The sequence below is a fragment of the Boleophthalmus pectinirostris genome, unplaced genomic scaffold (genome assembly GCF_026225935.1).
Source record: "Boleophthalmus pectinirostris isolate CB_2022bp ecotype Guang Dong unplaced genomic scaffold, ASM2622593v1 HiC_scaffold_22, whole genome shotgun sequence".
Classification (NCBI taxonomy): Eukaryota; Metazoa; Chordata; class Actinopteri; order Gobiiformes; family Gobiidae; genus Boleophthalmus; species Boleophthalmus pectinirostris.
Window position 1 is genome coordinate 39668944 of NW_026571190.1, and position 16630 is coordinate 39685573.

The 16630-nt window shown below is 37.8% G+C and overlaps 2 protein-coding genes across 2 annotated transcripts in view; one reads left to right on the forward strand and one right to left on the reverse strand.

Annotated features, from left to right (window-relative positions):
- The window catches only part of psen2 (presenilin 2), a 14130-nt gene extending 4442 nt beyond the window's left edge, over positions 1-9688 (reverse strand). Inside the window, exons 1-6 of the mRNA XM_020927433.2 lie at positions 9617-9688; positions 6124-6212; positions 2922-3056; positions 1475-1671; positions 1236-1377; positions 863-930 (exon numbers count right to left, since the gene is read on the reverse strand). Coding sequence (XP_020783092.2) covers positions 863-930; positions 1236-1377; positions 1475-1671; positions 2922-3056; positions 6124-6174 — 593 coding nt within the window. The 5' untranslated portion in view covers positions 6175-6212; positions 9617-9688. The remainder of the gene's footprint in view (positions 1-862; positions 931-1235; positions 1378-1474; positions 1672-2921; positions 3057-6123; positions 6213-9616) is intronic.
- Positions 9689-11914: 2226 nt separating this feature from the next.
- LOC110162538 (GTP-binding protein 1-like) overlaps positions 11915-16630 on the forward strand; it is a 30674-nt gene continuing 25958 nt past the window's right edge. Inside the window, exon 1 of the mRNA XM_020927432.2 lies at positions 11915-12173. Within this exon, the coding sequence (XP_020783091.1) occupies positions 11997-12173 (177 nt within the window). The 5' untranslated portion in view covers positions 11915-11996. The remainder of the gene's footprint in view (positions 12174-16630) is intronic.

Genomic DNA, 16630 nt, shown 5'->3' on the forward strand with positions numbered 1-16630 from the left:
GATTGTTTGTTGTTGTTGATTGTTTGCCCCGCCCTAATGTGTCTCACCTGTGTCTCATTCATGTGTGTGCATTTATACCCTGTGTTCTCATCTGCCCTTTGTTGGTCCATTGTCTCTGTCCGAGTTTTCTCCATGTCTCTTGTCATGGCAATTTACTCTTGAGTTTTGGATTTTTTTTGGTTTTGTCATTAAATACTTTGAAGCAGTCCTGCGTTTTGGATCCTCCCTCTGTTTCTTCGAGACAGAAGCGTCTGCCACCGAGAGACGCTTCATTAAATTGGAGTCGCTTACACCGGACATGAACAAACTGCTCTGTGACGTACTGTAATGTATATTGAACATGTACATTTTTGTCTTTAACCTCAGTGAGGTTAAAGTAGTGCCTGTATTTCCACCTTGAAAACGCCGTCTTTCCCTGTGACCCTGGACTCTCCATCTGATAGTTTGTGTGTGTGTTGCTGTGTGCTGGGTTTGTGTGTAAACACCCGCCCACCTGATGTGTCTGTGGTTGGCTTAACATGAACTCTTACTCAACCTTAGCCAATCATCATTACCGAAGGGAAAAACACACACACCTGCAGCTCCTGTGTCTGTGTGAGCCAAGTCAGATCACAGCTTCAGTAAAGTGCAGTAACAGCGTGTTGTTAACAGTAACAGCGTGTTGTTAACAGTAACAGCGTTATAATGATGATAGAAAAAGTAGTTAATTAGATTCCCCGATACTCAAAAAAGTAACGCCGTTAGTACCACTGATTATGACATGTTAAATTTCATTAAAACACGGCTAACATCATTATATTTAAGGTTTTACTAAAACCTCTGTACGTCACGTCTGTAAGAACTTTAGAAGATCAGAACTCACCCCAGGTACATGAAGCTAAACCAGAAGAGCAGCATCAAAGACGACAGGATGAGCCAGCCGTGGATGAACTGAGGACACAGAAACAAATAAAGGAGTTAGTTTGTTTTTTCAAGAGCAGGAAGTACATATTGAATCTGTTACTTATGACTCTTAACTAATTCTTGTCTCTCACAAACCCTTGATAATAACAACAACAAGTTCACTTTATAGAACAGATTAAAACAGTTCAACAGGATCATAAAATGCTTTAAATGAAAAACACTGGCTAAAATTCTGTAGGGTTTGAGGGTTAAAGTGCAACAGCGATGTGGAAATGGATTAATATTAGAGAAAAGTTGCGTAGTGCGGCTTTAACAGTGGGCGTGTCCCGTACCTTGTAGCACCTGTACTTATAAAGCACCACCAGGAAGATGGTCATGACGACGATGACGCTGATCATGATGATGGTGTTCAGGACCGAGTTCAGGAGTCTGCGGCCCACGGACGACGTGTTCTCACTGAACGGAGTGTAGATCCTGGAAAACACAGAGGAAGAAGAGGGTTAAACCAGGACTAAAGCGGGTCTAAACCAGGTCTAAACCAGGTCTAAACCGGTTCCAGACGCGGTCTTACAGCTGCTGGTCGGTCTTCTCGGTGTAGAAGCTCACAGACTTGATGGTTGCGACCACCACGACCATGCAGAGCGTCACGGGGATGAAGAGCATGATCACGTGTTTGGCGCCGTATTTCAACGTCAGCTCCTCATCCTCCGCTTCCTGCTCCCCGTCCAATGAGGAGGCAGCATCAGGCCCCGCCCTCCTGGACACGCCCTGGAAACCACACGGTACACAAACATTAAACCAGGTCTAAACCAGGACTAAACCAGGTCTAAACCAGGACTAAACCAGGTCTAAACCAGGACTAAACCAGGTCTAAACCAGGACTAAAACACAACTAAACCAGAACTAAACCAGGTCTAAAACAAGACTAAAACACACAGTACACAAACATTAAACCAGGACTAAACCATGAAGTGAGCTAAAGTGCTTATCTGCCCATTCCAGGCTTATCAAAGCCTCAGTTCCACTAAAGTGACTGACCAGAGGTGACCTGAGTTGCCGCAGTAACGAGCACCCAGACAAACCTGGTCAGGACCAGACTAACTGTCAAATTATTTCAGCTTTGTCTCTATGAACGTCTAAAAATACAGTTTAGTGCAAAGTTTCAGCCCATGTATCACACACCTGTGTCAGACACACACCTGTGTGTGATACAGGTGAAAAAGTGACTTTTATAGACCATACTTCCCTACGCACGGGGCACACGTGTGTGTGACACACGACACACACACACACACACACACACACACACACACGCACACACACACACACACACACACACACACACACACACACACACACAGTCTGTTCGCTCTTCCTCACTTCTGTCTCTCTCGTTTCATTACCTCGTCTCTTGTTCCCTGTCAAACTGTAAACATGTCAGCGTGGATTTTATAGTTTCTTGTTAGGTCCATGTGAAGAGTTCCGTTACAGCTTTACTTTTACACACAGCAGAACTTAAGCTCTGTGCGTACCACCGCGCATGAAGAAGGGGTCAGGAAACTCGATTCTAACGTATTAACCAAGCTCCACACTCCACAGCTCCTCCTCTCTGTCCACGGAGCGACCGAGAGAGGAGGGGGAGAAGCTTCTTTCCTCTTGCTCCTAACATCAGAATGACCAGAAAAGTTCCATGGCCCAAATTAAACTCTGCAGGTGTGAACAGTGGCTCCTCTTGTTTAGTCAGATCATAAAAAAACATCACATTTTTGGCCCATTTTCCGTGTTGTCGTTGCTCCGTTGCTCTGGCTTTCTCAGAGTCACAAAGTGCAGCTTAAACCTCAGGCCTGAATTAGTTTTGGTCAGACTCAGGCTGATTTCTGTCATGGAACGACTTGAGGCTTAAACTAAACCCTGGGTTTTTTAAGCCACTTTGATGGAATACCCCCCAGGACTAAACCAGGTCTAAACCATCACTTCCATACAGATTAGTTTCATATTTTTAGAGTAGGAGTGTTTACCCGGTGCCGTGAGGGGGACTCGCGGTGGTTGCCTAACTCGGGGCTGTACGTCGGGAGCGTGGGGTTTTCTGACGGGACCAGAGCTGTTCTCTCATTGTAACAGTCGTCCTCACTGTCTGACACGTTCATCGTCTCCTGGAAACAAAATAGAAATAAATCAGGTTTCATTCGAACATCGTAGAATCTCTGCTTGTTTCTATGGATACGTCATCGCTCTGCCTGGAATGTTCCACAGTGAGACATTAAACAGCTCGACTTTATATTTATTCATTTACAGGTGGATTTACAGCTCAAAAATACCGCAAAAAAAACAACATTCTGACTGTGAGCGGGGGTCGCCTCTCCACTGATCTGACCCGTAACTTGGTCTGGTTTGGTCTCCATGAAGATAGAAAGGTTTAATGCCATACTGTGGAACATTTCACACAAAGCAACAACATTTTCCGCGGAGAAAAGCGTTTGACGGACTGGTTCGTATCTCTGTAATTCCTGGGCCTATCCGCATGAAACAAAAACAGGCACAAAGTTCATCGTCTTCTCTGTCAGGATAAATAAACAAATGTGAAATTATTTGTTCACGACAGCTTCAGAAAGTGGTGCCAGTGTTCAAACCCAAAGACGTGAGTGTCGTCTGTTGACAGGACTTTAAGCACTGTAAATAATACGACAAGTTTGTGGAGCCGATTCCAAACAAATAAAGAGAAGATTAAACATTTGTGGATCAGAAGCAGAGGCGGCGTCACATTTAGGCAAAAGTGGGCGGCTGCTTAGGGCCCCCAAACCTGGAGGGGGCCCCAAAAAGTTTCCCTCAGTACCACTAATGGACGAAGCCTCAGAGCAATTTGATTTTCTCTCAGTATGACATTAAATGAGAGTTGTTTACCGTATTTTTTTGGTCTATAAGTCGCACTTTTTTCATGGTTTGGGTGTTTCCTGCGACTTATATATTAAAATGTTCAGACTGACGGCCGCGAGAGGCTCTAGTCTTGTGTGTCAGTATCTAGTACTACTATTACTCCTGTACCACTGTCACTTCACTCTACTGCGCATGTCTCCTGTAGAAATAGACGCTGTCTCGCTGCAAATAGTGAAATATTCAGCCGAAAACTGTAATCGAGCAGCAGAAAGAAAGTTTGGAGCGAGTGAGAAACTTGTGATTGACTGGCGGAAAGTGGGGATGGAGAACACAACTTCACGGCAACCGGGCGGGTGCGCCGTGTAACTATACCATACTGACTTTATTTATAAAGCACTTTAAAAAACTTTACAGTTGGCCAAAGTGCTGAACACAAACACAGGACAGACAACAACAACTACAGTAGAAGAAAATATATGGTACAAACACAATACAGCTACGAAAAAACATAGAAAACAGTAAAATACTCAACAAGAAATATACATGTCACCTATTAAAAGCCAGTGAAAAATTTGTGTTTTTAGGAATGATTTAAAACCAGGTACGAACTCGGCCTCTAATCTCTAATGGCGACTGGTTCCACAGCCGAGGGGCAGAAACAGAAAATGCATGAAAACTTTCCTGAAGTCACTGGATGGATGGACAAAGCCTGGACTTCAGTGACAGAGAAACCATCCTGTCGGGATTCAGAAACGCCGGAATAATTCTAACTGGAACTGATGCTGAGTCTGACGACAGCGACACAGAAGAGGAAGCGGCGCTCTGTTTATCTCATGGATCTATGGTTTATCTCCGGAGGTTGTGCAGAAAGGACAGAATAATTCTAACTGGAACTGATGCTGAGTCAGGATGAAGAATTCAATGGATTTAGTGATTTGGAGTGAGATGGAGAGTTTGGTAAACTTGTTCTGTTCTGTTGTTTATGCTATAATTATCTGAAGAACTGTTCATATGTTAAATTAACAGACGAGACACCTATTCCGTCTGTTGTTCTTTATTCTGTTATTTTTACTGTAACTTGCCCTTCAAGATAAAATGTCGGTTCCTGGTCTCTGATTTTACAAAATACATTTCCCCAAAAAGTGCGACTTATATATGTTTTTTTCTTCTTCATTGCGCATTTTTTGGCTGGTGCGACTTAAACTCTGGAGCGACTTATAGTCTGAAAAATACGGTACTTTTAAACAATAATCATAAGAAAAAAAAAGATAAAATAAAATAAAATAAAATGGATGTAAACAAAAATGGAATTGTAACAACAAAAAAATATTAAACTCCTTCCATTACTACTACTACTACTACTACTACTACTACTTCAATTCTGGTTATCTAGTAGACCACCTAACAAATAAGACAAATTTCCAACCCACCATAATTGAAATAAATAGAGATGTGCATGTCAATGAGGAAAAAGAGACAATAAATATATTAAAACAGACAAAAAAAAAAAAAAAAAAAAAAAAATATATATATATATATATATATATATATATATATACTTAAAAAATATATAAATATATACACACACAAATATATATATATAATATATATAAAACATATATATATATATATATATATGTATATATATATGAAATAAATAGAGATGTGCATGTCAATGAGGAAAAAGAGACAATAAATATATTAAAACAGACAAAAAAAAATAAATATATAATATATATATATATATATATATATATATATATATATATACTTTAAAAATATATAAATATATACACACACAAATATATATATATATATATATATAAATATATATATAAACATATATATATATATATATATATATATATATATTTATTTTTTTATTTTTTTTATTTTTATTTGCATTATTATGAGGGCCCCACACTCAAGTTCACCTAGGGCCCTTAAATTGCTGACTTCGCCACTGATCAGAAGTTTGGCGATTATAACTCCCGTAGAGTTGTATTATAGGTCCCTGCTCTATCTGAAAAATATGTATCTTATCACTATTTGTTAAAAAAATTTATCCAGAAATTTCCCAAAATAAACTTGTTGTGAAGGTCCTTTCAGAAATTCTTTCGTAACTAAATTAACCCACAACATTACTTTCTGAAGCTGCCGTGAACAAATAATTTCACGTTCTCTGTCACGTCCTGACAGAGAAGACGCTGAACTTCGTGCCGGTTTTTGTTTCATGTGGATAGGCCCAGGAGTTACAGAGATACGAGCCATAAACCGGGTCAAAAACAAATCTACATCTGACAGTTACACAGCGAATTCCACTGCAGAGCTGTAATCCTGTAATACCAGTGCTATGTGAGGGTCCTGATCTGGTCTGAGCTCTTCTGTCTCTGCCATACACCGGACTGAGGGCAAAGCTCCTCCTCCGTCTCCCCCTGCAGGTCAACAAAGGAAACACACTCCTAAATCGAGGGTGGATTTCAAGACATACACAAAGCAAAGAAGAGAATCGATGAAATATTCACCAAAACACGTCTGGTACGTAAATATAAGGCAGGCAAAATGGACTCTTGTGAGGTTTAAGACATGTTGTAATGTTGTTACTTCCTCAAAAACATATCTAGAGTTTAATATTTTTTCTTTTCTATTATTATCCTCTGCATTTGACCCGTCCTTTCAATGCCGCTGGGACATGTCAGAAGTAGGAGGACTCATCTCTGTGATCGTGGTCTTGGTCTGGACCTTGGCTGGAGGATTTGACAGATGATGCATGTTTTGGGTTGATGGGGGAAACCGGCACTGTTTGGGCAAGTTACTTTAAAACTGTCATGCGTTATTTATATATTCAAAGTAATTTGTTACGTTACAGTATTACTGCATTTAAAATGTGAGGCATTACATTGCATTACTTTTAAGTTATTCTCACCAAAATAACTGCAAAGATGCTGAACTTTTGCGCCGTATATGGACTGAACCAGGACTAAACCAGAGCTGAACCAGGACTGAACCAGGACTGAACCAGGACTGAACCAAGGATTGAACCAGGACTAAATCAGGACTAAACAAGGCCTGAAGCAAGGATTGAACCAGGACTAAATCAGGACTAAACCAGAGCAGAACCAGGACTGAACCAGGACTAAACTAGGTCTAAACCAGGACTGAACTGAGGCCTAAACCAGGACTAAACCAGGACTAAACCAGGATTAAACCAGGACTGAACCAGGACTGAACCAGGACTGAACCAGGACTGAACCAGGACTAAACCAGGACTAGACCTTTGAAGCGCCTTGCAGACAAGGTGTCTTCATTTTAGTAAAATATTCCTTTTTTTCCCCCTGTAAAGCCACATTACTGTGTTACAGCAAAAAGCAACACATTACAGTAATTTGTTACTTTTATAACACGTTACTCCCAACACTGGAAACCGGAGCACCCAGACACAGGGAGAACATGCAAACTCCACACAGAAAGGATCAAGGATCTTTCTTACTTTGAAGCGCGAGTGTTAATCTAGAGTTAACACAGGGGTGGGCAATTATTTTTTCCATGGAGCCTAGGAAGCATCATTCGCCCAACTTTTAGAAATTGTTTTGAAAATCAGTCTGTACCTAGTATCAGTTTTTTACACTTCCCAAAGTAAAGTTCCATGAGAAATTTCATGAAATTCTATAGATGTCAACTGCATCCACCAAGCCTCTGAAGTTTAGTGCCTGCAGAAGCCTGAAAAATCTCTTTTTCTTTAATAACATCCTTATCCTTTCTGGAAACTTGGTTTTACGTGACGTCACACTCACTTACTCCACTATTTATACAGTCTATGATCGCTATAGAAAGAACAAACTTTATGTCTCTCATTTCATCTTTGGCCTTTGTGGATATTGGATAATTATGAAAAGAAAAAACATTCAAAATCCTGACAAAATTGCCATATCTTAGAAAGTTATGAAGATAGAGATAAAACTGGTACCAAAAGATGCACAACAGCAACATTTATATTCAACTTTCATTGACACTGTAGCCCTAAATGCATTATTGTGTTAACAGACTTCAACTTACACATGAAGCTCTAAATATGTTCCCCACTCTAAAGTGATGTTTTGATCTTAAGTAAGAAATGACGGATTTGTCACAAATTGAAACGAATATGGTCCCTGTTCTAAAGTGATTTCTTCTTCACAATTAACTCATGTTTTGTGACATGCAATTTAATAGTTCACCTAATAGCAAGTGTTTTATTACATACGAGTAAGAAAAATCTATTAAGTGCAAATAAGTAAAAACTACATTTCTTGTCCTTAACAACATGCTTATTACTAAAATCTTATTATAGAATCATAATTCACGGACAAAAATGGCTTAGTGTCATCTAATAAGCAGTAATAAAGAGTGTATTAATTATAGGAAAATGTTTGTAAATGTCTAACTAATAGCAAAATAAGCTTATGGGGAATTAGACAATTGATCTACAGAAGTCCAGTGTCTTTCTGGACGGGGTGGAACTCAGTCTTGTAAAAGAGTTTAAATCCCTGGGACTGACGTTGGACCCGACACTGACATTTAAGAAACACATTTAGCGCCTCACAAAAACTGTTCATTTTAACTTTTAGACAAGTAAGATCTTTTATGACTCTATATGCGGCACGAATGTTTTTACACTCCATGATTCTGTCTCATATAGAATATTGCATAAACACATGGTCACACTCAAACCCACCGAATCACTTTTTTAAAAAGTCATAAAAATACTGGACAAGAAACCACTCTCATTTCACCACTGCACTATTTTAGACAAGTATAATCTGCTTAATTTTAATAATGTTGTTGATTTTAAATAAGGATGTTTTATCTATAAAGTTTTGCATGGACTTGCCCTCCTCTGTTACAGGATTTTATTAAAGTAAAGACCGTCAGTGGGAACTAGGGCCACAGTCCGGGGGAACTGTGAGCTCCACACAGACGCTCCACACTCGGACAAAGTGTGTCTCAGTCAGAGGCTCTAAATTTTGGAACTGTCTCCCACTATCAATAAGAGAAACTCCAACACTTGCCACTTCCAGGTCCTACTTGAAACAGCGGCTAAAGAAAAAACAGACTTGTGGACACTTTTAATGTATATCTGTGACTTGTTTTTGTTTTTTCTGTTAAGTTTGTGGTGTTACCTGCCGACTACAGATGGAAATGAACATTCTTGCTATAATCTGTCATATTTACACGGCAGTGCTGTAGATGTTCATCAATATGCACTGTCCCTATTAAATAAATAAATAAAATAGACATCAATAAGGGCTAAATAAAAACTACTTAATGACAAATTAACCATTCAAAACTATGGTATTTATATGTGAAGTAAGTGTACTCTACTATAAAGTGTTACCAAATCTCTTATATAAAAAGAAAGAAGGGCGTTCTGGTTTAATCTAGGAACATGATCATATTATTATTCGTTCAAAACAAAGAGTCATGAGTCTGACCCTGTTCTTCCCAGCGCCTCAGGAAATGTGCCCTTTAAATGAATGAGGGAACAGAAACCTTACACTTTAAACAGCACAACACACAGGTATAATATAGTTTTCACTCGATTTAAGACTTAAATTTGCATGAACACTTTCTCAAGACTGCGTTGGCCGTTTTCACTTCGCTGTCCGCGTTTTATTTTCATTTTAAATCGATCAAACGTGACGCAAAGCTGAGATTGAAAAGTTAGTCGTACTGAGCGAAGGCAGCTCCAAAAACACCGTATTTTTTTAGTCTTCTGAACGGACAAACGCGATCAAAACCTGCCTGTGTCATGCAAGAAAGCGAAGAGTCACACGAGAAGGATGATAAAAGCGGATGTTACCTGGATTTAAGCCCGAAAAGTGCGACAAACCGGAGCGATGCGCCGCAGATGTAAACAACAGGAGGGAGACAGTCGCGGAAGTGCGAGTCAGCTGACCGCGCACCACGTGACCACCGGAGACACCATAACGTCATCGATTACGGTCCGTAAAAATATCGATAATAATTGATTTCGATACTCGATTTTTATTCTAATACATAGAACATACAACAAGATATACAGTATTTACAAAAACAAAAAGACACTCATAGTCAGTAAATTAAATATTAAATATTCAATTAAAAAATAGAAAAAGATAAAGCAAAGGAAAGAAAAAAATATTAAATTATATTACTAAATAGTACAAATAATCAAGAAATTTATGTGACTGAGATGAGGCATATTGAGGATATTATATGAAAATTAAAATTAGAGAAAGTTTATGTGAGAGAATTTCTATGTTATTTTAAGTGTTATGAATCATTTCACAACATAATCATTTGTGTGTATGAATAAAGTTATCAATAATTGTTTTTTGGGTTTTTCCATATATGCAATCATATGACCTAGTTAAGGAGTTCTTGACTCATTAAACTAATCTATTTATCTTCCATGAGAAAAGCAGCTAAGGGCTTTCCCCATCATGAGTTCAACATAAGTTTTTGGGAGAAAACTGACCTGATTGTTTATCACCTGGAGCATGTAATCAAGTGTGAAATGGGGGGGGGGGGTTTAGACTAAAAGATTGTTAGTATGTGATCATGTAAACACTGTGTGATATGATGTCATGTAATGTACCTTATCTGTGTCATGATTTTGAATAAATGAGTGCTCGGAGAGTTGTGGGACAGAGTAGGCTAGAGCGTAGCCAGGGGCAGGCAGTTCCTCAACTCTCCTTGCGCAAGTATTAATTTTAACCGTCTCGTTTTGGTGTGTCTTTATTAATGTATTTTGATGTCTTTTGTCCCTGACAGTTTATTATTGGTGGATGTGATTTATACACTTCATATATTTAAATTCTGACAAATGCAACTTTATGTAATTTATTTTTTATTAATCTCTCATTGCTAGAAGGTTGTAAAATATTAGGTCCTTGGTAAATGTGCAAAAGAAGAAAGAGATCCACACTGCAGTTCTTTGAAGCTCCCAAATTTTTATTTCAATGACACCAGAATGTGACGTTTCGGGTCAGACAAGTCTGAAGAGGGGCTTGACCTGAAACGTTACATTGTGATGTCATTGCAATAAAAATTTGGAAGCTTCAAAGAGCTCTAGGGCAGATCTCTTTCTTCTTTTGCACAATTTTTGTCTTTGGACCCAGCATGCAGTTGTAGTTTTTGTTGGACGTGCATGTCTCTGTCTACCAGTATAGTGTCTTTGTAAATGTAACAATAAATCTATTAAGTATAAGATATAAGGGACAGTGTCACTGGTCTAACAAGTATCCACACAGGAGCTTCAGGTCAGTTCCAGCCACGACCAACAGACTCAGGGACAGCTTCTTCCCCAAAGCTGTCACCGTACTTAATGAGAACTGTTAATTTGTTAATTAATTAATTAATTAATTAATTCTTACACTTTGACGGATCAGCTCTAAATTTCATTTTACCATTGTATAATGACAATAAAGGCTTTCTATTCTATTTTAGTCTATTCTATTCTAGTCTATTCTATGTTTGTAATTAGGGCAGCTTTATGTGATATCACATAGTACTTGTAATTGCAACGTCCACTGGAAGCAGCACACACTTAGAATTGGGCGTTTTTGACAGATATTTTGGACTAAAATAGCAAAAAACAGTCTATTAAAACAATATATGCAATTTAGTGGTAAAAAAAAGTCTGTGTATTTAGTGTTACAGTTTCATGTATAGAGGGTAGTATATAGATACTTTTAGAAACTCGTTTAACTCATTCTTTAAAAAAAATATACACTTTGAAACAATAGAATCAAATAACGAAAATGTATATTTAATTGCAAAACTAGAACAAAGAGGAATTTATAATTTGAATGCTATTGTACATAGTGTATTAGTGTATATATATATATATATATATATATATATATATATATATATCTATATATATATATATATAATATATATATATATATATATAATATATAGATATATAGATATACACTATATATACACTATATATGGATATTATAGATTATATATGTTTTTTATTTTATTTTATTTTTATTGTAGATATAAAAGAAAAAAAATAAATAAATTAAATAACAGGTTTGTTTTTTGTCCCCGAGTCCTCGCCGTACTAAAATGGAACTGTCCTGCTCACGCATGCGCAGTGCACTAATGACACAGATCGGGCAGCGCCAGTTTGTTTTTATTTTGGAGTAACTTTTTCCTCACTTTTCCCGCAGTTTTTAAGCTCTGAAATGGCGTCGTTAAAGGCCTCGGAGCCGGGGGCGGTGGACACTTCGGAGACGGTGGTTCCCGCGTCCATGTTCGCCCCAGACCGAGCCGGGGACGGGGCTGAATCCGAGGAAGAGCGCTCCGAAGGCGGCGAGGAGCCCAACGGGGAGTCCGCGGATGTCCTGGACCTAACCAACAAGGTGGGCCCCCCTCAAAACTCTACACAAACTCTGCACAAACTTTTTAAAATGCACATTTGCCTTTAAAGTACCTAAATCTCAAATGTTGCTTTGAATCTCACAGTTTTTATTTAATTATTTTTTTTAAATTAGCGCAAATAAAGTCCCATTCACGTTGTGGTTGTCCTACAGTTTAACTCAAACCATCACAAATATTTATTCTTCTATAATTAATTTAACAACACTGATTAGTTTAGGAGTTGTCAGTAATAACAGTCAGTGTCAAATCACAAATGCATCATCATCTACAGCAGCTGACATAGTTAAAAAGTGCAAATATATGCGCTAAAAATGACAATATTTAATTATATTTTCAAATTGTAAGTGTAGAATTGTGCAGAAATGTGACCTAGGTTAAATCCCAAAGTTGCAGATCGTTAAAAGTTTGTAGTGGTGTGTGGTGTTGACGTTGCACTGTCTGATTTGTGCTGGCTTTGCAGAAAGTGACACGTATGTTGCGCCTTTAAACTGTGCCCAGCTGGAGTTTTACTGCTATACACTAACCTCAGAGCGGGTCAGGGGTGGAAGGTAAACAAGTACACAAGTAAAAGTACAATACAGTTTAAAGTATCTACAGTGGATACTTTTAATTTTTACATCAGTACATTTGAAAGCAGGTGTCTGTACTTTCTACTCTGCATTTTATATTTGGACTCAAAAGTAAAAAGTACTTTCCTTTATGGTTTGAGACCTGCTGAAATGTCTTTTTAGTGCATTTAATTTGAGTTGTCTGTAGAATCCCTCAGTCGTCCAGGTAGAATCTATGGCAAAGGAGAAATCCAAAACGTTTATTTAGGTTGAAAATGTTTCTGAAATTAATACCATTCTTGTTTACAGTTTCTGTTTATTAGCTCAGGTTTAATCATCTGTACTGAGTGAGGGGATTTATGAGCGTAATCATTCAGGCCCGTAATGAGTGTTTATTAGTTTCTGTTGTGAGGTGAGGTGTGAAAGCTCCATTATGGGCCTGAATGATTATGCAAATAAAATAAAATGAAATAAAATAAAATGAATAAATAAAATTAATGAAATGAATAATAAATAAAATAAATATTATTAAATCAATCAATCATTAAATAAATAAAATAAATATAAGTTATAATATCCATATATACACTAATACACTATGTACAATAGCATTCAAATTATATTCCTCTTTGTTCTAGTTTTGCAATTAAATATACATTTTCGTTATTTGATTCTATTGTTTCAACGTGTGTATATATATATATATTAGTGCTGTCATGCGATTAAAAAAATTGAGAGATTAATTAATTATGATCTGTAATTAATTAATCTAATTAATCTCATTTTAATCTCACCTAAAAATTGCTGAGAAAAGCCTTCAATTTGATATTTTCATTTGAAATTCCTTATTACATTATTGTGGCAGATCAAAAGACTGATATAGAACAAAAAAAAAGTGACTTTATAAAGTCATTTATTGTTTAACAAATCTCTCCAATTTGGCTGTTGAGCCCAAGTCTCCATGAATAAGAAACTGTTTGCTGTAAAGTAGCAAAGACGAGGAAATCTGAACATAATAACTTTTGTCTACTTAAAGACAATAAAAAGTCCAGTCTTTCCTTAACCATATTAAAAATATTATTCATAGAGAAATATTTTATATATGAGATCACTGGTTTTAGTCCTGGTTTAGACCTGGTTTAGTCCTACTTTAGACGTTAACATGACGTTTACATCGCTCTTACTGCGCGCGTTTGTGTGGGTTTCCGGCAATGAGTGTGAATTACCGAAATAAAAAAGATGTATAAATGTGTTTTTTTGTGTGTGTGTGTGTTGTGTTTTGTTGTTGTCCCAACAACACATAAAAACAGATTTTATAATAAAGCAACTCACATACAGAAACACTAAAGTTAGAGATTAAAATGAGATTAACGCGATTAAAAAACATAACGTGCTAAATATGACTGTAATTAATTAATCGCAATTAACGCGATAATTTGACACCCCTAATATATAAGTATATATATATATATATATATATCGTAAGATCTCATAATCGCTGCCACGCTGCCAGGTGACACGCACCGATCCATCACTTTCTTCAGTTGTTCGGCAGTGTTTACATGCGCAGACGCCGCCACGCGAGAGAGCCGCTAACGAGAGAGCTACGAGAGAGCTAACGAGAGAGCTAACGAGAGAGCTAAGAGAGCTAGAGCCATAAGCATACAAGCTTGTATAAGATACATATGAATATATCTAAAAAATGGTGCGAACTCTTGATTATCCAGGCTGTAACAACAAAAATCTGGCTGAATCTCCACGCACATTTTCACTGTTTTCCTGTCACGGACTTTGCGCTGAGGAAACTTTGGCTTCTTGCCTTTGGCTTCAATGTGGAAACCAAACCAGGTAAGAACGAAGAAGTGCCGCTACGTTTTCAAGAGAACAGACTCAAGAATCAGCTGTAACTCTGTGTGCAGTAAATCACTCAGTGTCATATCACCAGTGAAGCTTCTACAAAACGTAACTTTATAAGTCAACTGTTATTACTATTGTAAATATCACGTACACTATTGGTAGCAGCTACGTGGACGTGTGGATGATTCAATGTTTCTATTAGTCGTCCATGCTTCAGTCACAGTGGAGGCTCTATGTTCACTGTAGACAAGTTTATAAATGACGTGATGGTGATTGTAGTTCACTCGGTCTCTCACGGCTCCAGCTTCAACTTGTACCACTTCTCTGTCTTTTCTCTCTCTCTCTGCTTGTTCTAACTCCATCTGGTGAAATTCGGCATCAGTATATTCGGGTTCACAAAGATCTCCCCTTGGGTTTGTGGTAAAGGCAAAGTCTTTATTGTCGGTGTCATAATCAGACATGTTGTCGCTAACATTCAACGAGCAGTAAACAAAGTGAACCAGGCTCATATACTTATGGCTCTTGCTCTCTCGTTAGCTCTCTCGCGTGTAAACACTGCCGAACAACTGTAGAAAGTGATGGATCGGTGCGCGGCTGTCACCTGGCGGCCGCGTGCAGTGGTATGTACGGAGAGAAAATAGCGCCAAGCGATTATGAGATCTGACTTTTTTGGCGACGATGGTTTTGTGATGCAAATGTATCACTCTTTTGAACAAATATTGCTTTGAGAAGAAAAACGCTTTAGTATACAGTCCCCACACAACTTGCCGAACTACTTTCCTCAGCACCAAAACGGGCCAGTATCTCGGCTCACCGGACGCTTTCGGGGGTAAGTCGGTGTGGATGCACAACACTGATGACGGGGATGACAGACAGATTTATGTCAAAAAATCCGAACTATCCCTTTAAGTACATTTTTTCTTGTGATACTTTTACTTGAGTAATCATTTGCCTCTGTATCTGTACTTTTACTTGAGTAACAAAATTGTGTACTTCATCCAGCACTGGAGCGGGTGTTACTGTAAATATATGAACCTAAAAACAAAAAGTAGTGCCAGACAAAACATAAAATAAATGTGCAATAATCCCAGTAAGTGAAATTAACTTACTATGTTTTTGTGCACCACTAAGAAATGAGTCGGAACTGTACAGATCAAACAAAATGTCAAAAAATTTACAAATATTGAAACAGCGAGTAGATTTCTGTGTGGAGTTTGGGTGTTCCTCCTGACACTCTTGTTTGCTCTGTCAAGTCAAAACATGCACAACAGGTCAAGACCTCCAGCTAAGGTCGTCCTGACTAAGACAAGCTCAAGATCTGGAGACGGGTCCCCAGACACAAAGGACAAATTTCAATAAAGTGTACCTAAACCTTCAATGTACAGCGCTATTTAACTTGGATACTTGTAAAATAAAGCATGCATATTTTTATATATCATATTTTTCGGACTATATGTTGCACTTTTTTTCATGGTTTGGGTTTCCTGCAATTCTCCGGTGTAACTTATAAATTAAAATTTTCAGACTGACAGCCACAAGAGTCTCTAATCTTGTGTGTCAATATCTGTTCCTCCTGTTCTGTCACTTCGCTCTACTGCGCATGTCTCCTGTAGAAAAAGACCCTGTCTTCAGTTGAATGATAACATACATGGACATTTTTGTAAAATCTTGTGCACATGTTTTTGATTGAAATGCCTGTGACAGGTTTGATTGCTCAATTGACTAAAACACATTTGAAATTGGTGCTTTGGGAAAACAAGTCTTTGTTTTTTGCACGTTACGGATTTGGTATCGATGTGGCCTTTTTATTTAGAATTGAAATTAATTGTATTTGTTAAACTGAGTGGAAATTACAGACTTACGGAGGCTTGTCACATGCACTTTGACAGTTTTATTTTATTATTTATTGTTTATTTTTGCTATGGAGTGCACTGGCATATACATATATACAGATACATTTGTTGTTTTACTCCTTCGGCCCAAAGTAATGTGCTGCTGTGTGTTATGTTATATGGTAAAAATTGTAAAATAAA